The following is an 18747-nucleotide window of genomic DNA, read 5'->3' as shown; positions in this document are numbered from 1 at the left end:
AAAATGATAGGAAGAAAGTGGGAAAAGACATAATCAATGTCCTATGAAGGAGCTAGGCTGTCATTCAGGAATCTGTTCTAACAAATAAGCCTGCGGAAAGATACAGAATGTAAAATTGCAGCACAGGAAAGGAAATAGTATTGCAATGCTTTGGGGCCCCATGCACACCATGTACACGGTGTCAGCCCCCTGGGAGGTGTCCTTTAAGTTACAAATTATTTAAGTACACTAAAAATCCTCAGACAATGGTAAACCACATGTTTCTCAGAATGACCACAATACTTTGCTTTGCTGGTGCATTTTATTTGTGATTTATGAAAAGAACATTACAGATAGTCACAAACATGTACAAAATAGTTTCAGTGAAATCTACATATGATAAAAAAAGTAGAATACTGTAAAAAGGCTCATGTGGTAATAAGTTTACAGCCATTTTATATAAATAATGTGCAGCCTTTTTCAGTCTGCATTTATGTAAGACACTTTATGGTGCAGAATAAGCTACAGGCAAAACTGCAGAAATAAATAGTATATTCACAACACTGCAACAATCTGACAACAAGATTTACATTTCTACAGTAAATACCTGAGTTAATTATTGCAAGGCAATAACATGTCTCCTGAGATTGATAACCAAACAAATGTCACATACTCACTACAAAGTTTATCTACTTAATTTCAACTGGATTAAATTTAACCCTAAATGTGTACAAACTAGCAAAATAATTTGCCTATAAAACTACTTGCAAACAGGAGAGATTGATTTTGTAATCACAATATTTTTAGCAGCGACTGTATAAACTGTGTTAAATATGTCGTGTCAGGGATCTCCTAGAAGTCCACTATTCACTTTGAGACTGCATGTATTAAATTGTCAAAATAAAGAGGAACTAAATTTAAAAAAATATATTGCAGTGAACTACGAAAACTCTTTTGCAAACACACACTAATGTGTATGGAGGTGCATATATTTCTGACACTTTAATGCATTCGCTATGCCCTAGGGTGTAAAAAATTAGTCCAAGACTGGCAACAATATGATCAAGCTAAAAAGAAACAAAGATGAATGTCTAAAAGTATGGAGTTAAATATTCCTTTTCTTCACAGTTGCAATAAGGTGTGTGTGTGTGTGAAAGAGAGGTGGGATGGGAAGGGGGTGAAGGGAGGGAGAGTACAGGGCAAGACTGGAAGGGAAAAAGGCATGTATTAAGATATAAATAGGTGAGTAAGAGCATAACTATATACACTTTTTGCTTTCAGTTAGAGAAAGTTATGAAGCATTTCACTTTTGCCTTTCACATTCAGTTAAAGAAAGAAAATCTTATGGGACTCAAATTCTGAAAGATGTCTTCCATTACCAGAGTGAACTGCCTACAAAAGCAAGATATTTGTGTTCAGAAAAAATTCTGCTTAAAAAGTACTACCTCACCTTGCTGTCCACTCAGTGATAACTTGCATTTACAATGAATAACAGTATTTTGTTCACTAAATTGTGTGAAACAACAAATACATGAAACACATGTAACATTACAGCAATAAGTAAACATACACTTAAAATAAACAGCAAATCAACCAAGGAACATCTTATTGTCAAGCAAATGTTTAAAAATAATGTCACTAAGAAGAAATAATTGAACAAAGAATTTTTATAACAACCATTACATATGCATGAAATTGCTTTATATTCTTGTCTTTGTAATATTTTAATGAAAACATAAAGAAAAAAGCATCAAATTCACTGCAAACATTTTTACAGGCACAATATTTAGCATTTCCGAAGAACGAGAGATGTGATCAGGCTGCCAGTTTTCCCACCAAATTGAAATTTTGGTGTTGGGATGATATCAAGGAGTTCAAATTCTGAAAATAAGATTATCAAATCATGAAATTTTAGCATTCACTACTCTCCACAGAATCGAAGAATGCATATCTTCATGAAGCTACTTACTTGCTTTGAAATGAGAAATTAGTTCACCTTGTGTCCAATTACAAGATGTTATAACAAACATTCCAGTGTGAGACAGTATCCTGTGGATGTTTTCAATGTATTTTTCTCTCTTTTTCTTAGCATCTACTGGATGTAGACTAACTGCATCATATGTACCTTTGTCTAAAACAATGTCATACTCTTTCAGCAATGTACCACCCTCAATTAGCTCATCGTAATTTGCCAACATGTCGCAGACATAGTATTTAATATCAATATTCTGCTTTCTTGCAACAGCATTGGCTAGTTCAATGGCATTCTGGGAGTAATCAATGCCTGTCAGATCACAAAACTTTTCACGAGCCTGAAAAAATAATGTTCAGTTTAGATAACATACTCCGTTCATTCCAAAAATTCATGGCAATGCAATCCTTACAGATGCGAAATATACCAGAAGAACAAAATATAGAATAGATATTTACACAAGAACTGATGAAATGAAATTATTGTAAGGCATTATTGGCCAGGAGATACACTGTGTGGGTTTGTTCGGCCTCCTGATGCTAGTCTTTCTATTTGAAGCTACTTTGGTGAGGTGCTGAAGATGAGATAAAATGATTAGGACAACACAAAAAGCTAGTCCCTGAGCAAAAAATATCTGACCTGGCCAGGAATTGAACCCGTGATCCCCTGACCTGGAGGCAGCAACACAAACCACTAGACCATGGGCTGCAGAAACAAGAACTCATATACGCTACTTAGTGCTTATATAGGCTACTTAGAGTTAATACTTATTTAACAATCACAGCAAATGAATAGATCTTTAAAACTGTAGAATTTTTGCAGGAGACAGGAAAGCACTTTCATTTACAAATTAATGAAACTGTGTGTGTGTGTGTGTGTGTGTGTGTGTGTTCCTTTCTTATAGTATTCAACATAAAAAAAGTAGTACAGCACTTGTGATTAACAGAAGTCTAATATTGCATAATTCACATTGTGTGATATTTTCTATGCATTTCAGTCACCAAACAAAAGCATAGGAAAAGGTAACATACAGGCACATATAAAACATCAGAAACATGACGCTACTTTTCAAGCTGCTACTCTTCTCCTACTGTATGTATAGTCTGTCCATGATAATAATAATAATTCGCCATGCTGGCACTGCCAGGGGCAGAAAAAAATAGCAACAATTAGACGATATCGGCCAATATTATGGTAGAACTGTAGCAGCCATGTGTCTTTACTATGTACTGGACTGTGCTGTGTTTTACTGATTTAATTTTTACCAGATGTAGATGCCATCAATGGTCTAGGGTACTCATAGACTTATGCTTTTCAAGTGTTCTGTGACTGAGAAAACTATGGTGCTGATTTCGTGTTGACTGTGTATCCTTCCATAATAACTGGCAGCATACTTCACAGATAAGAAGACAAAGGCTCACAGAAACACGCTGGTAGAGTATAGACTATCAGTTTAAGTGTTCATACTGAAATTTTGCATTGACAATTGCAACACTTTCGCAGGGAGCAAATAAGGCAATATGAAATTCACTAACAGTAGCAACAGTACAGATCTTTGGTGGTAATAATTAACTGCTGGTGATGTGTTATGAATTCCGTGGAAGGAGGAGGTGGTGCGTTGGCGTGTGTGTGTGTGTGTGTGGGGGGGGGGGGGGGGGGGGGGGTCTGCTGAAGTTCTGATGAGGAGAAGAGTAAAGATAATAGAATATCAGGAAAGCAAGAACACAACAGACTTGCACAAAAGAGATTCACTTTAAGTCTGGGAGAACTAACAGAGTGTCTTGGAGGAATACAAACAGAAGAAATAAAAAAGTGTTATGAAATGTGAGAGTAAAGAAGGTGTAAAATGAGAGTATGATATGATTACTACAAAGGAATTTTAAAACACTATACTTTACAACAAAAAGAGAAATAGAGGGCAGTAGTGGAGAAAGAAATGAGGCCAATGAGAAACTGAATAGAAAAAATCTATGGTGATTCAATGAGTAACAAGTACTGGAGCAGAAAATTATCTGCACGGAAAGCCATATCAGAAAAAAAGGGATTTTTTTTTTAAAAAAAAGGAGAGAAATAAACAAATGAAGCTTTGGCTACTGAGTTAGCATGCAGATTTATTTAGAAGAATTCAGAATGACAGGGCTCAGCAAACAATACCACTATTCTAACAGGCTCGAGATTCCCCAATAAGCCGAAGCATTTGATATAGTATTAATGTTCTTGAACATTAATTGATTCAAATGGCACTAGAGCAAGAGACGCGCAAAAAACTATGAATGAGCCACTACAGTCTATTGCTCCAGTTAAAACTCGACAATTTTGTGAAACATATGGGAAAATAGCATTAAATTCTATCATCTTGCAAACTTATGTCTTATCTGAACAGGTTTGCAATAAATGACATCATACATGTATAGGTACCATCTGCAAACATTAATGCTGCTTTTTAAGAAAAGGTAACATTCAGAAATAGAAATGTTGTCCTTCTAAAAACATTTCTTGATTCAGAACCCAGACTAATATTTTATTTGGTTATAAGAGACTGTAGTTATTTACTAAGTGGATTGCAAATCAGAAATTCGGCCACTGTTCCCATATTAGAAAACCAAGTATAATTGTCAGCAGCCTTTAATCAGCTTAATGGTGAGAGTCAGTGGAAACAAGAAGAAAAATTAATCAGAATGAAATGCATAACACAGGAAATACATAGTATTAAACTGACTGAATTGTTATCGCAAGAATAAAATACATCAGCGTGACTGACCGTGGAGACAGTACCAATAGACAACACTAGATCATAGGACTAGAGAGAGTTCGAGAATGGGTCTGAATCGTACTTGTCATCTTTTATTTATGTGTTAATCAGTGTTGTTACATATCACTTGCGTCCTAGAAGATGCTGTAGTTTTTCACAGTTGCTCAAGTTCAGCACTACAGAAGGGGAGCAACTTGGCTGAGAGCTAAGATGACTGTGGGAAGGGGTTTGTACCGGCAACCATAGGAATTTGTACTGTGTACTTCGGCTTTTCATGAACATCTGCCGTGTTTAAACTGTAGTCTGCCTAAATCTATTTGTAGCCTGAATTGAAATAACTAAAATTGGACAAATACTCAATGCAAGGGACGGTGAAAGCCTAGACTGGCACACTTATATGCTTCTTGCTGCAATGCTGTCAACAATCACAGTGGCGTATGGCAGGAACGAAAGGGAGACATCATAACATTCTCATGTCAGTACAGAAGCAAAATCTGATATGTATCCAGCTAAAAACAGCTGTGTTCTCAGGTCCCACCATAACCACAACCTCTTAAGTCTCAACATATTTGGAAGAACCAACCATACATTTGTGACAATGAAGAATGACAACGATTAAAAAATACTGACATCATGGACAACACGGCCAGAAAGCAAAAAAGGTAGAAAAGAAAATGGCCTGAAAATTAATGTAAACCATTACCTTTTTGTTTATTTCTCTTAGTAGTATCAAAATGTAGGCAATCAATAAATGGCTTTAAGCTTAGAATAGGTACAATGTTAACTTTTTAGTAGGTTCTTTATGTCAATAAAACAGATTTTAATTTTGATTAGTCAAAACATGTCCAAAAGAAATTTTCTCAAGGAGCGTCTTTAAAAAAAATGGGGGCGGGGGGGGGTCATCTTATACTTGGGCAAATATGGCAATAATAATCCAGAATGGACTTAAAAGTGGAAGCTCTCCTTTACAGAGAATATAGTACTACATGGTACTCATCAATTAAAAGAAAAGAAAAGAGATTGGAATTTTTGAAGAAAAAAAAAGAATAATTTCTTTAAATTGTAAAAAAATTCAAAAAGGGACAGTAAAAGAATGACAGATGTGTCCAAACTGAGAATACCTTTGTAATCATAAAGTAGTTATCTTTCAAATAAAAAATCTCTAATAAAATATCAACAATTGTTACAGAAATACAGCATTTTAAAAATGTTTCCGAAATTCGCATCTTCAAAATGGTGTTCGCAGTGTCATCATTGGAGGACTGTATATTGGGGCAGGAATTTTTTCGAGAAAACAAAAAAACTATGTGTTTCTTACTTACTTCTGAATTTTAACATATGCTAAATTCAATAACATCCAAGGCTATGAAGGTAACCCCCCTGCCTGAACTGATATGGATTATGCCAATTACGGACCAATGTGGATATAATGTCAGACATTAAAAGGAGTAAAATACAATCCTGCTTGAAACTGCACTACTCACTTTCTCCCAGTCTCTCTCATGTTGACCTGCACATTCACATTATTGTGCAAGCAGCAGGATTGAAGCTGGTCCAATGTTATAAAAGATTTTTAGCATAAAACGTGGATCACATCATAAAGAGGTCAAGGCATGACATCTAGTGTCAGGTGAATCGGCTGATAGCAAATCAGGAAGGAGTAGAGTACCCCTCCGCCTCTTCCTGGGCATGGGCTGCAGGTGTGTTAATAGTGGTGACAGGAACTGTATGGCAACTGTCAGTAAAACAAGCCTGGTTATAATAGTTCTTTATTCATGTCAGTTACAAGGTTGGAAGCAAAGGTGGAGAGAAGGCTGTTGGTCCCGGTGTGTGGCGTGTCGATGTCAGTATTTCACCTGCCTGGCAGACAACACATGCAGGAAGTCGTAGCTGCTGACATACGAATGGTTGGAGAAGCCAGATGCATGTGTCGCACTGCTCATGAGGGATGTCTGTAGCAGCTCCTCATGGCTCAGCCGATCTGTGACCACAGCCTGGGATAGATAGTGTTTAAACTGTGGTACACAGCATGATGGCTCGTGCCCACCCCAGGTCGTAGTACTGAAGCACACGAAAAACTTTTTTGCATGTAAAATCTGGTCTGAGGTGTAAAATTAGTTCTGCGTTATTTCAATTTCGTGTAAGTAAAGTATCTAAATGTTACTTACTAAATCTTCCTCTGTATCTTTAAAAGTTTACGGAAAAAATTTTGACATGTGAACATATTCGTGCTTTTTTATGCTAACAGAGAAGAAGACAGTGGCAGTGGTAAACTCATGGAAAACTAATAAATACCAGAAGGTAGTGGACAGTGGTCATGTTATAGAAATAGCAAAGGAGACAACGGCAGCATGACAGAAAAAGAAGGACACAGATGCAGTGGACCACAGCTGACAGTGGCAGAAAAGTACTTGCAAAATTGTGAAGAAGCCAGTGCCATGGGGGAAGGAATAAAGAGAAAGAGTAAGTGGGAGTAGATGAGAGCCAGTGGTAGTGACATACAGATTATCTGACAATGACAAAGAAGAATGATGATGATGGGTCCGCGTGCCAGTCAACTGTGCGCGTCATCAGCGCTCGTACAAAGTTTCAATTTTTACACAATCCAATCTAGCCACTGTCACTAATGATAATGATGATGAAATGATGAGGACAACACAAACAGCCAGTCCCTGGGCAGAGAAATCCCCAACCCAGCTGGGAATCAAAGCCGGGACCCCGTAAAAACAAAAGAAAATATGCAAGCAGCAATGAGACACAACTTTTTACATATATAGTGGTATATACAGACATAAACATTCTGCAAAGGACAGTTTCATAAACAATTTAAATGCAAAGCTTGAAATTGTATTCTTAAACCTCTTCCACCTTGCATATGACTATTTTTCTTGACATCTTGATCCAAAAACAAAATGAGTTCACTTAAAGGTGACAGATATAAGTTTTTCATAGCAGTTATTGTCAGGTTTACATAAAAGTGCACAGTGACTTTCTAATGACGTCACATTCACATTAATATAACATTGGAGAGGGGGCCTAAACAGCATCTTTCCTACTGGCCCACAAAAGGAATTCTGATTCATCAGAAGACATTCAGTTATTCTCAACTTCTTTAAATTCGTGTGATAACTGGGAACAGTACCCCATGTACCAGTTTTCATTGCATTTGAAAGCCACATACTCTCCGACTTGTAGTTGTTCCCACAAAGCATTTTCATGAGCTTCCATAGCAACAGTGCTGTTCCCATTTGTATCTTTTGAGTCTTTCCATTAGACTGGTGTTAGTAGCAATGACTAGAAACACATGGTATGATCGTGTTCCAGAAACCGGCCTCACTGCACTGCTCATGTGATCCACGGACCTTTTATACAATTTGATCTCCTGCAAAGAAACAAAGAACATTAATGCCAATGTGAATTCTGTCAAGTGACGACATCAACAGTGCAACAATTTTTCTGATGTAATGGAACTCCTCACTCAGAAACGTAGAATTTAACTGGCAGTGAACAGATTTAGGTTTTATCGGTTCCACCTTCATGGATCACTGTCAGAGTCTGATCTTATGCTGATCTCTCAGAGTGCATGGTACATGTAACAAGAAAATCTAAAGGCAGTAGTAGTGTAACTGTCTCTCCAGAACACAGGAGTGGTTAAAAGAAGCCAGCTGAAATTGTGAAACAAGATGTAGTGAGGTTTTATGAAAATGATTTTTCAAGTCTATGCAAGGAAGGAAAGATAGGATTTCAGTCTTTGTAAATAACATGAAGATTTACTTGCATTAAAGACTTATTTTAGTTAATCTTGTTTCTTTGCAACAGACTGAATTGTATGTAGGTTTCTTGGAACACAGTTACAGTACAATGGACACAGTTCCACAAATACCATCACACCATGCATTTCTAGTCAATGCTCTAGTGAAGAGACTCAAAAGATGCAAATGTGAGCACTGTTGCTATAGAAGCTAATGAAAGTGCTTTGTGGGAAAAACTGCATGTCTAACAGTATGTGGCTTTCAAATACAACAAAAAGTGGTGTATTGGGCATATTTTCCAGGTATCACATGAATTTCAAGAAGTTGAGATTAACTGCATTTCTCTTGGTGAATCACAATTCCTTTCATGGCTGAGTAGCAAAGATGCTGTTTGGATTCCTATCTCCAATGTTATCAGAGCAATGGATGTCAGATCATTATAAAGTAACAGTACACAATCGGGATGAATTCTAGTGTCCGATACCACCCGTCGGCTTTGACCAATGACGTCATACGTAAGGCAAAGAGGCTACAATGGACAATATATGAATGGAAAGGATCATACTCTTAAACAAAGGAATGTAACATGCCATAAAATAATACATTTAACGCGACTATTATTTACGCCCGAATTTCATTCAAATGAGTTGAAGGTGTCTGAAATAAATAAGAACACGAGAGCAATTTTCCACGTATATTTTCCACACGTACTCCAAAAACGATCTAAATAATGAACCGTCGAATAGTTGGGATCGGTAACTAAAAGCAACCTATGTAGGAAGTCATTTGTAGTTACCGATACCAATATTACTGTTTGTTGCGCAAAAATCTTATACCAGAAACGTGCTTCAAAAATGAACTTGTTAGTGAACTATAGAATACGACTAGACTTTCAAGAAACGAAAACCTTTACACATGTTACTGCACAAGCAAAGAAATAAAACGCAAAAATGACCAAACCTTGCAACCGATAACTATACTACATGAAAGTCACACCAGCTACAGTAACGCCAAATAACACTCAGTAAAATCGATACACCAGGAGTGACAGTAAAAATAAGAGAATTGTAGCAGAAACATCGAAAAGAAAAACATAAAAGTGGCTACATAAAAAGAAACTTACCGCATATGAACTTCCAAAGGAGTCAAAGATCGACGCTGACAAGAACGAAATAAGGACATAACAAGAAATAATAATGTTAGAAGGTTAAAGTGTAATGAAAGAAGCAAAATCCAGAATATCCAATGAGAAAAACAAGAAACACAAACTGCAAGGTGTGAATGAGGTACCACCAAAATCAGTTCTTCCCTACAACCTGCCCTCAATCCGAGGCAAATTTAAAAAAACCATGAGCAATAACATAAACCCTCCGGCAAAGACACAGCAATACTCCTCGGCCCACCATTGTAACCAGAAAACATTAAAATGACAGAAACACATAACTAACAAAACGAGGCTTGTACATTTTGCTGACTACTTTCATAAATGCAAGAAATAAACAATAACCCTTAGGAATCAACAGTATTCATCTAAATCGCCTTGCAACACAGAAATCCTTCTCTTTCCCCGCCCGACAACAGATTTTACAGCCCCCCAATAACGCTCAATAGTATTAGTACATGACCCCGCCTTACAATTTTTAAACTGAATAATGCGACTCACGACCAAATGATAACCCCTTTCACTCAACCCCTTGTACGAAGCAAACCCATCGGGCATGACTACAGAACCTTCTTCCACATGCTCTTCTATTAAAGATGTCAAGACTTCATTTGTCCAATCTGGTACAACCCTAAATACAACATCAGCACAATCTCCTCCAGAAACTACTACTCCAAAAACCCAAAGCCCAACAACTTTGTGCCCCCTTTCGTACTTTCTCTTTCCAAAATGTGATTCATCTACTTCAACTATAAACCCTGACCTCCTCCACCCCCTATACTTTATAAATTCTCTGCAGACTTCTCTACAAAATGAGAACCAGTTCACTAAAGTGCCACACGAAACCCCTGTTTCATGCATGACAGATTTGCAAGAATATTCATAGCAAAAATAGAAGGTTAGCATGACAATTACTTCTAATCATCCTTGATCTTTCGAACCATGTCCCCCTGCGTATGGATCTGCATATGTTATTTTTTCTGCATCTCCTCATGAATTCGTTGGAAGTTCGTGATGAAGCAACCTTCATCAAAACCATATAATTTCCACAGACATTGCACTTGCAAAATTCAGCAATGACGTCCAATGATTGCAAAAATTTTATAGTTGATTTACGGTCACTCATTTTCTGAAGCAGAATTCTCGCAGTAAAACTAACTGACTCATCCATAACGAACGCTGTCAGTAATCAAGACCTTATAAATCTCGACTACTTTCATTAACAAAAGATGCCGAAACCAAATTACGAGATGAAAACAAAACAATCTACTTCGAATTCTTAATATACGCGCGCAACGAGGAAATCCAGAGAAATCATTTAACGTTCATCGACAGCAATCTGTGGCACAAACAAAATATCACACATTACGTCATTGTCAAAGCCGAAGGGTGGTATCGGACACTAGAATTGACCCCACAATTGTATAAACTTGACAATAACTGCTGTGAAAAAATCTTATGTCACCTTTAAGAGAACTCATTCTGTTTTTGGATTAAGCTGTCAAGGCAAACACATTTATATCCAAGATAGAAGAGTTTTAAAAATAAAATTTTCTTCTTTAAATTTGGATTTGTTTATGAAACAATTCTTTGCAGGATTTTTATATCTATATATACCAGTATATATGTAAAAGGATATTAATTTATACCTCATTAGTGTTTGCATCTTTTCTTTTGTTTCAGCAAAGTTTACAATAACGGAATAAGGATATTTTAGCACATTTGTGCACCAAACCTGCCTCTTGTAATTCTTTACACTAAAGAGAAATTTAACTGTGAAATACATCACATATATCAATGAAAATGATTGACAACTGTTTTCAGCTCTCACCAGTTTACAGCTCTACAGATCAACTACAACTATTTGAGGAACAATACACATGGGTTTTTATTTACCAATTCACTGTAGTGGTGACTGTGAAAGGTGTGTCTAAGTGATGGGTACCAGATAAGTGAACACTTCAGAGAAAGTCCAGTTAAGATTCAACTCTTTATGTACTACCCAAGGACTTCGAAGTTCGTCAAATCTGACCCTTTTTTTCTCTCAATGGAACTGTATTTAAGTGAAAGTAACAAATACTAATTACAATGCCAAATGATCTTCATTATTCTTTATACTTAATACAACTAAAGTGTTGCAATGCATGATCTGAGGTCTGTACTGTTTCCCTGTACACAGTCATAAAGTTTTAATTAATTGCTGATTAAAAGCACAGCAAAGAAAGAGTGTCCTTTACAACATTTTTCAGAAAATATGATGTATCCCACTTTTTATGCAGTATATCGACTTAGTGGTCTACATACTGGTTGCTTAAAAACTGAGATCTGTAGGTCAAGTAATTAGTGAGTGGTAGGTCTCTGAACATAGGGAAATTGGTGCACGATTAATGACTGGGTACACACCTTTCAGCCAGGAAACTTGAATTTACCAAAAATTGTTACAGTTAGGACAGTGCTACTTGGCAGTTTTACTATTAAGATATACAGGTATCCACGTACCAAATATGATAAAATTCTGAACTGGTCACCTAAGGATCCCTCAAACTATCTGAGAGTTTACACGGAATGTCCCAGTAGTACTGTGTACATAAGGTATAAAATGACAGTATATTGGCGGAGCTGTCATTTGCGCTCAGGTGATTCAAATGAAATAGTGTCTGAAGCAATTATGCTTGCACGATGGCAAGACTTTGAATGTAGAATGGTAGTTGGAGCTAGTTGCATGGGACATTCCATTTCGAGAATTGTTAGGAAATTCAATATTCCGAGACCCACAGTGTCAACAGTTTGCTGAGAATACCAAATTTCAGGCACTACCTCTTACCACAGGCAACACAGTGGCTGACGGTATTTACTCAATGACTGAGAGCAGCAGTGTTTGTATATAGTTGTCGATGCTAATAGACACATAACACTGCATGAAATAATAGCAGAAACCAATGTGGAAAGTATGATGAACATTTCCATTAGAACAGTGTGGCAAAATCTGGCATTAATGGACTATGGCAGTGGACAACTGATGCGAGGGCCTTTGCCAACAGCACTAAGTCACCTGCGACACCTCTCCTGGACTTGTGACCATATTGGTTGGACCTACACAACTAGGAAAACTGTGGCCTGATCAGTTGAGGCCTGGTTTCAGTTGGTAAGAGTTTATAATAGGGTTTCCAGTTCAAATGTTGCACACCCCATGAAGTCAAGGGCCCAAGTTGTCAACAAGGCACTGTGCTAGCTTGTGGTGGCTTCATAATGGTGTGGGCTGTGTTTGCATGAAATGGACTGGGTCTTCAAGTTCAAATGAACTAATCATTAACTGGAACTGGTTATGTTCGGCTACTTGGAATCTTTGGAAATCATTTTCAGCCATTTGCAGACTCCACGTTTCCAAATGATGATGAAGTTTTCGTGGATGACATTGTGCCATGATATTGAGCCATAGTTGTTCATGATTGGTTTGAAGACAGTTTGAATGAAATATTTGGCCATCCATATTGTCTGACATGGGACGTAAGTGAGAGGTCAGTTCTTGCACAAAATACTGGACCAGCAACACTTTCACGATTATGGAAGGCTATAGAGGCAGCATGGCTCAATATTACTGCAGGAGACTTTCAGCGACTTGTTGAGTCCATACCATGTTAAACTGCTTCACTACAATGGGAAAAAGAAGGTCAAACACAATATTAGGAGATGACTTTTTGTCCTCTCAGAGTAAAAACTTAACCGCTAAAACATATGATTAATTCATACGTCAGTGATATGAAGAGGTATACAACTAACAGCTGCACACTGGCTGCCTCCAACTTGACGCAAAAACAGCCCTTTGTAAAGTTTTCAGTCCTTGTTGCTTATTGCCGTTGTTTTTCGCACACCACTACTGCTATCTGTACTGTAGATGAATCAGTATTCACAGAGATGGATAAGATGTCCCATTTGCAAATGAAAAAGCAACCATCATATTGGTAGTTCACATACGCTTCACAATATTACTAGTGTTGGACAGACAGGACTGATTACCTGCAAGGTGTGTGTGTGTGTGTGTGTGTGTGTGTGTGTGTGTGTGTGTGTGTGTGTGTGTGTGTGTGTGTGTTTTATGCAACAGTTGAATATGGAATAGGGTGTTTCCCTTTTTTATCAATATCATTTCTGCTGTAAAGTGTGACCTTATATACAACTATTAAGGCTTTCGTGGCCAGTTGTTGACAAATTGCCTGTTGGCTTCTGTCTTGGGTTCTTCGAGCAAAATTTGTTTGATGATTTTTCTGATGTTTTGCCAGCATGAGTGGCTGTTGTTGCCAAAGCTTCACTTTCTGCTACTGGTGGTGGACTGGAATTGACCACACGGCTGTAGATTATATATACCTGGCACATCAGTGTCCAAGGACTCTTTTTCGTGTTCATTCCCACTGTAGTTCTCCCTTTAGTACTTTCAACTGTCATCGCTGCAGCATGAGAATCCACGATATGTTCACCTTGGAGCTTTCTTCCTTCTTGCTGAAGCTATTACCACGTTTGTGTATTTCTATAGCTTCTTTGCACAACTAGCTCTTCTCTACAGCAAGAACTTACATGGCGTTGAATTTTATACTATGTGGTAGGTCTCTCACAATGCATGCTCCGCCATGGCTGATTTCTCCAACTACCCCACCCTGCACTGCTGCTTCAGATCAGCAAAGGAGAGAAAAGGAACCCATTTACAATGTTGAGAATATACTGCATACCAAGTACATCCAGAAAAGTCTATGTTGGAATGACAGGCAGATCAACCAACATCAGGATCACCAAACATAAGTGGCAATGGAGGTTGGGGTAATTGGAGAAATCAGTCTTGGCAGAACATACATTGTGCAGGACCGACCACATCAAATAAAATTCCTTGACATGGAGGTTCTTGCTGTAGAGAAGAGCTGTCACACCTTCTTGTCCATAGAAGCTATAGAAAACATGACAACAGCTTAGACAAAATAGAAGAAAGCCTCAAGGTGAATGAGTTCTGGATTCCCATGCTGCAGCGAATGGCTGTTGTAGGTAGCATGAGAAAATGGCATTGGAAATTATCATGGAAAAGTCCTCAGACATTGAAACACCAAGTATGCATAATCTGTGCCCATGAGATCGACTTCAGCCCACCACCAGTATGGGAATGTGAAGATTTGACAATGCCAGCCACTTGCCACTTGCTCAACCAACATATGTCGACCGAAGAACCTGACAGAAGCCAACAGGCAGTCTGTGGCCTTATAAGTAATTTTGTGAATTGTGGACATATCTTGTCCTAAATAACTTACCGGTGGCAATATGTAACAGACATATGTAGCAAGTGAATTGTTACAGCATTTTCAGTCCTTTCTTACTTGTTACAATTGTGACTTCACTGCAATACATTTGTCATGCACCCTTCTTTGTGCTGATTTAATGCAATTTTACTGACAAAAGTTTTAAAATATATATATATATTTAACACATACCAGCTCAATGAGCAACATTCCATTGCCACAGCCAACATCCAAAATCCTGTCATCTCTTTTCACTTCTGGATTATCACATAACCACCTGTTCAAATAATTACCAAGAACAAACAATAAGTGACACGAGTTACACAGTACAGAAAATAGGCAAGATATTAAACAGAAACAAAGTACAAAGAAGGCCAACAATGATATCTGGATTCTTATATGAGGCAACTCCTTTGTTAGCCTATGTTTTGTTGAACTTAGCTTCAGCAGTCCTAAGCTTAACTTACTTATAGTGGCTTAACAGTAGTTAATTAGTAACGCAGTTTGTAACCTCCTCTGGGTGCTACATTTTAATATATAATGTTACTCGATTTACTCCAAAGCATTTGACCTAGTAAATCATGAATTGCTTCTGCAGAAATTAGAATTCTATGGGATCAGAGGCACGGCACTTGACTTATTGAGTTCATATTTGACAAATAGATATCAGAAAGTGTAAATATCTGATGAAAAAGGAAATACATTTTACTCTGACACACAGAAAAATACACATGGTGTACCACAAGGAAGCGTGCTTGGGCCACTACTCTTTTTGATTTATGTAAATGATCTCCCCAGTGGCATCCAAAATAAGGCCATCCTCTATGCTGATGATACCAATATTGTGATAAAGGGTGCAAACTTAGAAGAATGTGCTCTAAACACTGAAGGGATTCTTTGTTATCTTGATACTTGGTTCTGCAACAACAGATTAGTACCAAATTACAAGAAAACTAATTTTAACCGTTTCAAAAATAACAGACCCAAACAAAATTTGATAGGATTAAAAATCAATGACAACAGTCTTGAACAAGTAACAAGTGCGAAATTTTTAGGTCTCTACATAGATGACAAACTGTCTTGGTCAGAGCACATCAATGCTGTATGTCATAAGCTTAACTCGGTTTGTTTTGCAATTAGGAAGCTAAGTGAAATTGTTAATATGGAAACTCTGATAAAATATTACTTTGCACAATTCTATTCCATTATGTCCTATGGAATTCAGCTTTGGGGGGGAGTGCATCAAATATGAAAAAGATCCTTATTATACAAAAAAAGGCAATCCGCGTAATGACAAGACAAAAGTGGCGAGCCACTTGCAAACCAAAATTTAAAGAACTAAATATCCTAATGGTAGTAAATGTCTACATCTACAGAATTCTAATACTCACTAAAAAACACATTAATCTCTACCAAACGAACGAACAGGTACACCAATATGAAACCCGGAATTGCTGGAAACTAAGGGCAATTCAGCATCGGACCAGCCGATATGAGAAAGGGACTACATACATAGGAATGCGCCTCTATAACTGTCTACCAAATGTCATCACAAAAGCAGGGAGCATAAATGAATTTAAAAAAGGTATTAAACCAATACTGACAGAAAACCCATTCTATACTATACAGGAATACTTTGATTACAGCAAAAGTATGAATAAATAAGGTATGATAATAAATTTGTATAATTGTAGACTATCATGATTACTAACTTAGGTGATTTTAACACGTGTTATTATTAACTTTTTATAATATTGTTAATTTGAAGCTGTATAAGTAAACGCATTTCATTCAATAAAGGGATATTTTGACTACAGCAAAAGTATGAATAAATAATGTATGATTATAAACTTGTATAATTGTAGACTATTATGATTATTAACCTATGGGATTTTAACATGCATCATTATCACTTTTTATAATAGTATCAATTTGAAGATGTATATGTGAAATTGTAATGTATTCTCAACTTCGATGTAAAACATGACAATGCCTATATGTAAAGATACAACATGTATCAAATGTATTACATCAAATGGCTGCTGAATAAATCAATCAATCAATCAACATCACTGCAGTTTTCCCAACGTGTTGGGAACATGGAACATGATGAATGAATGAGAACATTCTCTTTATAAATGATAGCATGTGCCATTGACAGTGCACCATGAGCTTGTCCAAGACGTGTGAATTCAGCAGCAATGTTTACCTACTGCAACAGTCAAGACGGGCATTTCCATCACAGACAAAAGAAGCACACAATCTGTCAGTCATTCCACCTTTAAAGCTTTGAAAATTTTTTAAATACCATAGTTACCAATGACAGTTATGTGTTGATGAATGAGAAATACTAGGCATCACAAAATACCACTATTGCCTGAAAAATTAAAAATTATAGCACAGGAGCACTTGATGAGCTTGACTTAAGAATAAAATTGAAGGCAGCAAGCTTTTTTCAAATAACTGTTAGATATTATTAACTCGTATCTGGAAGGAGTGCCATTAATGATGTTCTTACTTCTTACTCCAGTAATTAAGTCATTTTTGATTGTGGCCCACCCTTATTCTCTCCACTAAAAAAAATCTGCTAACCTGTCTTGACTCTTTCCAACAGCGGCAGCTTCAGCATGAACTGTTGCTGTTCCTGGAGCGTCCAGGTCATTCCTGATGATAAACCTCACATTCCTGGACAAGCTACATCATCCACAAGTAGGGTCTACATTAACAGCCTCATTCAAATCATTAGTTAATGTTTGATGTTTTCTATAAACTGACCAAGGCTCGAACTTGCTTTCATAATACTTATGATCTGCAACTGTTATTCTAACTTTAACTGCATGAAACTGTTGGCCTGTGCCCCTCCCATTATTGTTAACTGGCAGAAAGTGTTTTCTTTTCCTGTCTTATTTTATTTACAATTCAAGCTCATTTTCTATCTCTATTGATTTCGCCAGCAATTAGCTGTTAAAACTCAAGAGCTTCCTTCCTTCTTCCTAGGAATGCAATGGTTGAGACAGTAGCTAAGGCCTATTACTTTCAGATTAGCTAGTACCCACTGTATGTCCAAAGGTTACATGATCAATTCCAATTACGTATAATATTGCTAACTTCCATAGCTTACCAAACTTGTCGGTAACCTGAGAACGAAAAGAAGAAGAAGAAGAAAAAAAAAACATCATTATGCTTGCTGCTGTTCTACAGTATGGATTTAAAGATCACTTGTTCCTACAAAAACCAACTTTACTTCAGTACCTTTCGGATTACTTTAAATATATATGATGCTCAAGATTTTGCTGCCCATTCACGGAGTATTGTTGCAACATATTCACACAAGCACGGGTTTCATCTACGAGCAATTTTTAACATTAATTACTACCTGACAACCCTCAATGCACTGTCTTCTCCGAACCAGACTTCTCCTATGTCACCATGGTCTTCAAAATTCTGAATCTCTGTTGAATACGTTTTGTCCCAGCTATTCAAAAACGAGAACGAATATTAATAACAGAGTAATGTGATTTCTTACTACATGATATTATCAATAACGTTTACTCACTATTCAATCGTTCCAAGCTCCGAGGAAGCCAATTCTTCATTGTCGTCTTCGCCAGACATTTTACAAATCCTAGTTCTTAATATTTCTTGCGAGGCAACTCATAAGTCTTTCGAAATATAATCGTCACTTTCTTTTCGTTAATGCGACGGTATGTTTCGATGTGATGATTTTGAAACTACGCGGTACAGCATTTCGTCGCTATTAACGTCTCACTATCCAAACACATCCCACGTTTGTAGTTTCCAGTGACCTCACGCGACACACGTGGTGTATGTTTGCAACCTGTCATCTGTTTACT

The 18747-nt window shown here is 37.1% G+C and overlaps 1 protein-coding gene across 1 annotated transcript; it reads right to left on the bottom strand.

The window, feature by feature from the left end:
* Positions 1-514: 514 nt before the first annotated feature.
* LOC126365966 (EEF1A lysine methyltransferase 2-like) lies at positions 515-18742 on the bottom strand. The gene is made up of 5 exons (XM_050008762.1): positions 18450-18742; positions 18270-18368; positions 15086-15170; positions 1949-2291; positions 515-1860 (listed from the first exon to the last, which is right to left on the bottom strand). Exons 1-5 carry the CDS (start codon positions 18506-18508, stop codon positions 1766-1768), a joined length of 681 nt encoding a protein of 226 aa, XP_049864719.1. The 5' UTR covers positions 18509-18742; the 3' UTR covers positions 515-1765.
* Positions 18743-18747: the final 5 nt, after the last annotated feature.

This window comes from Schistocerca gregaria, chromosome 4 (genome assembly GCF_023897955.1).
Source record: "Schistocerca gregaria isolate iqSchGreg1 chromosome 4, iqSchGreg1.2, whole genome shotgun sequence".
Taxonomy (NCBI): domain Eukaryota; kingdom Metazoa; phylum Arthropoda; class Insecta; order Orthoptera; family Acrididae; genus Schistocerca; species Schistocerca gregaria.
Note: the sequence above shows the minus strand (reverse complement) of the source record. Positions and strands in the feature narration are given on the sequence as shown.

Bases quoted from the DNA above. Each gene is read 5' to 3' on its own strand.
- LOC126365966 (XM_050008762.1), bottom strand. From the start codon at position 18,508: ATGTCTGGCGAAGACGACAATGAAGAATTGGCTTCCTCGGAGCTTGGA. The intron at 18,369-18,449 runs GTGAGTAAACGT...GTTTTTGAATAG, and splicing joins GAGCTTGGAACGATTGAATA to CTGGGACAAAACGTATTCAA. The intron at 15,171-18,269 runs GTAGTAATTAAT...TTATTTGAACAG, and splicing joins AGTGCATTGAGGGTTGTCAG to GTGGTTATGTGATAATCCAG.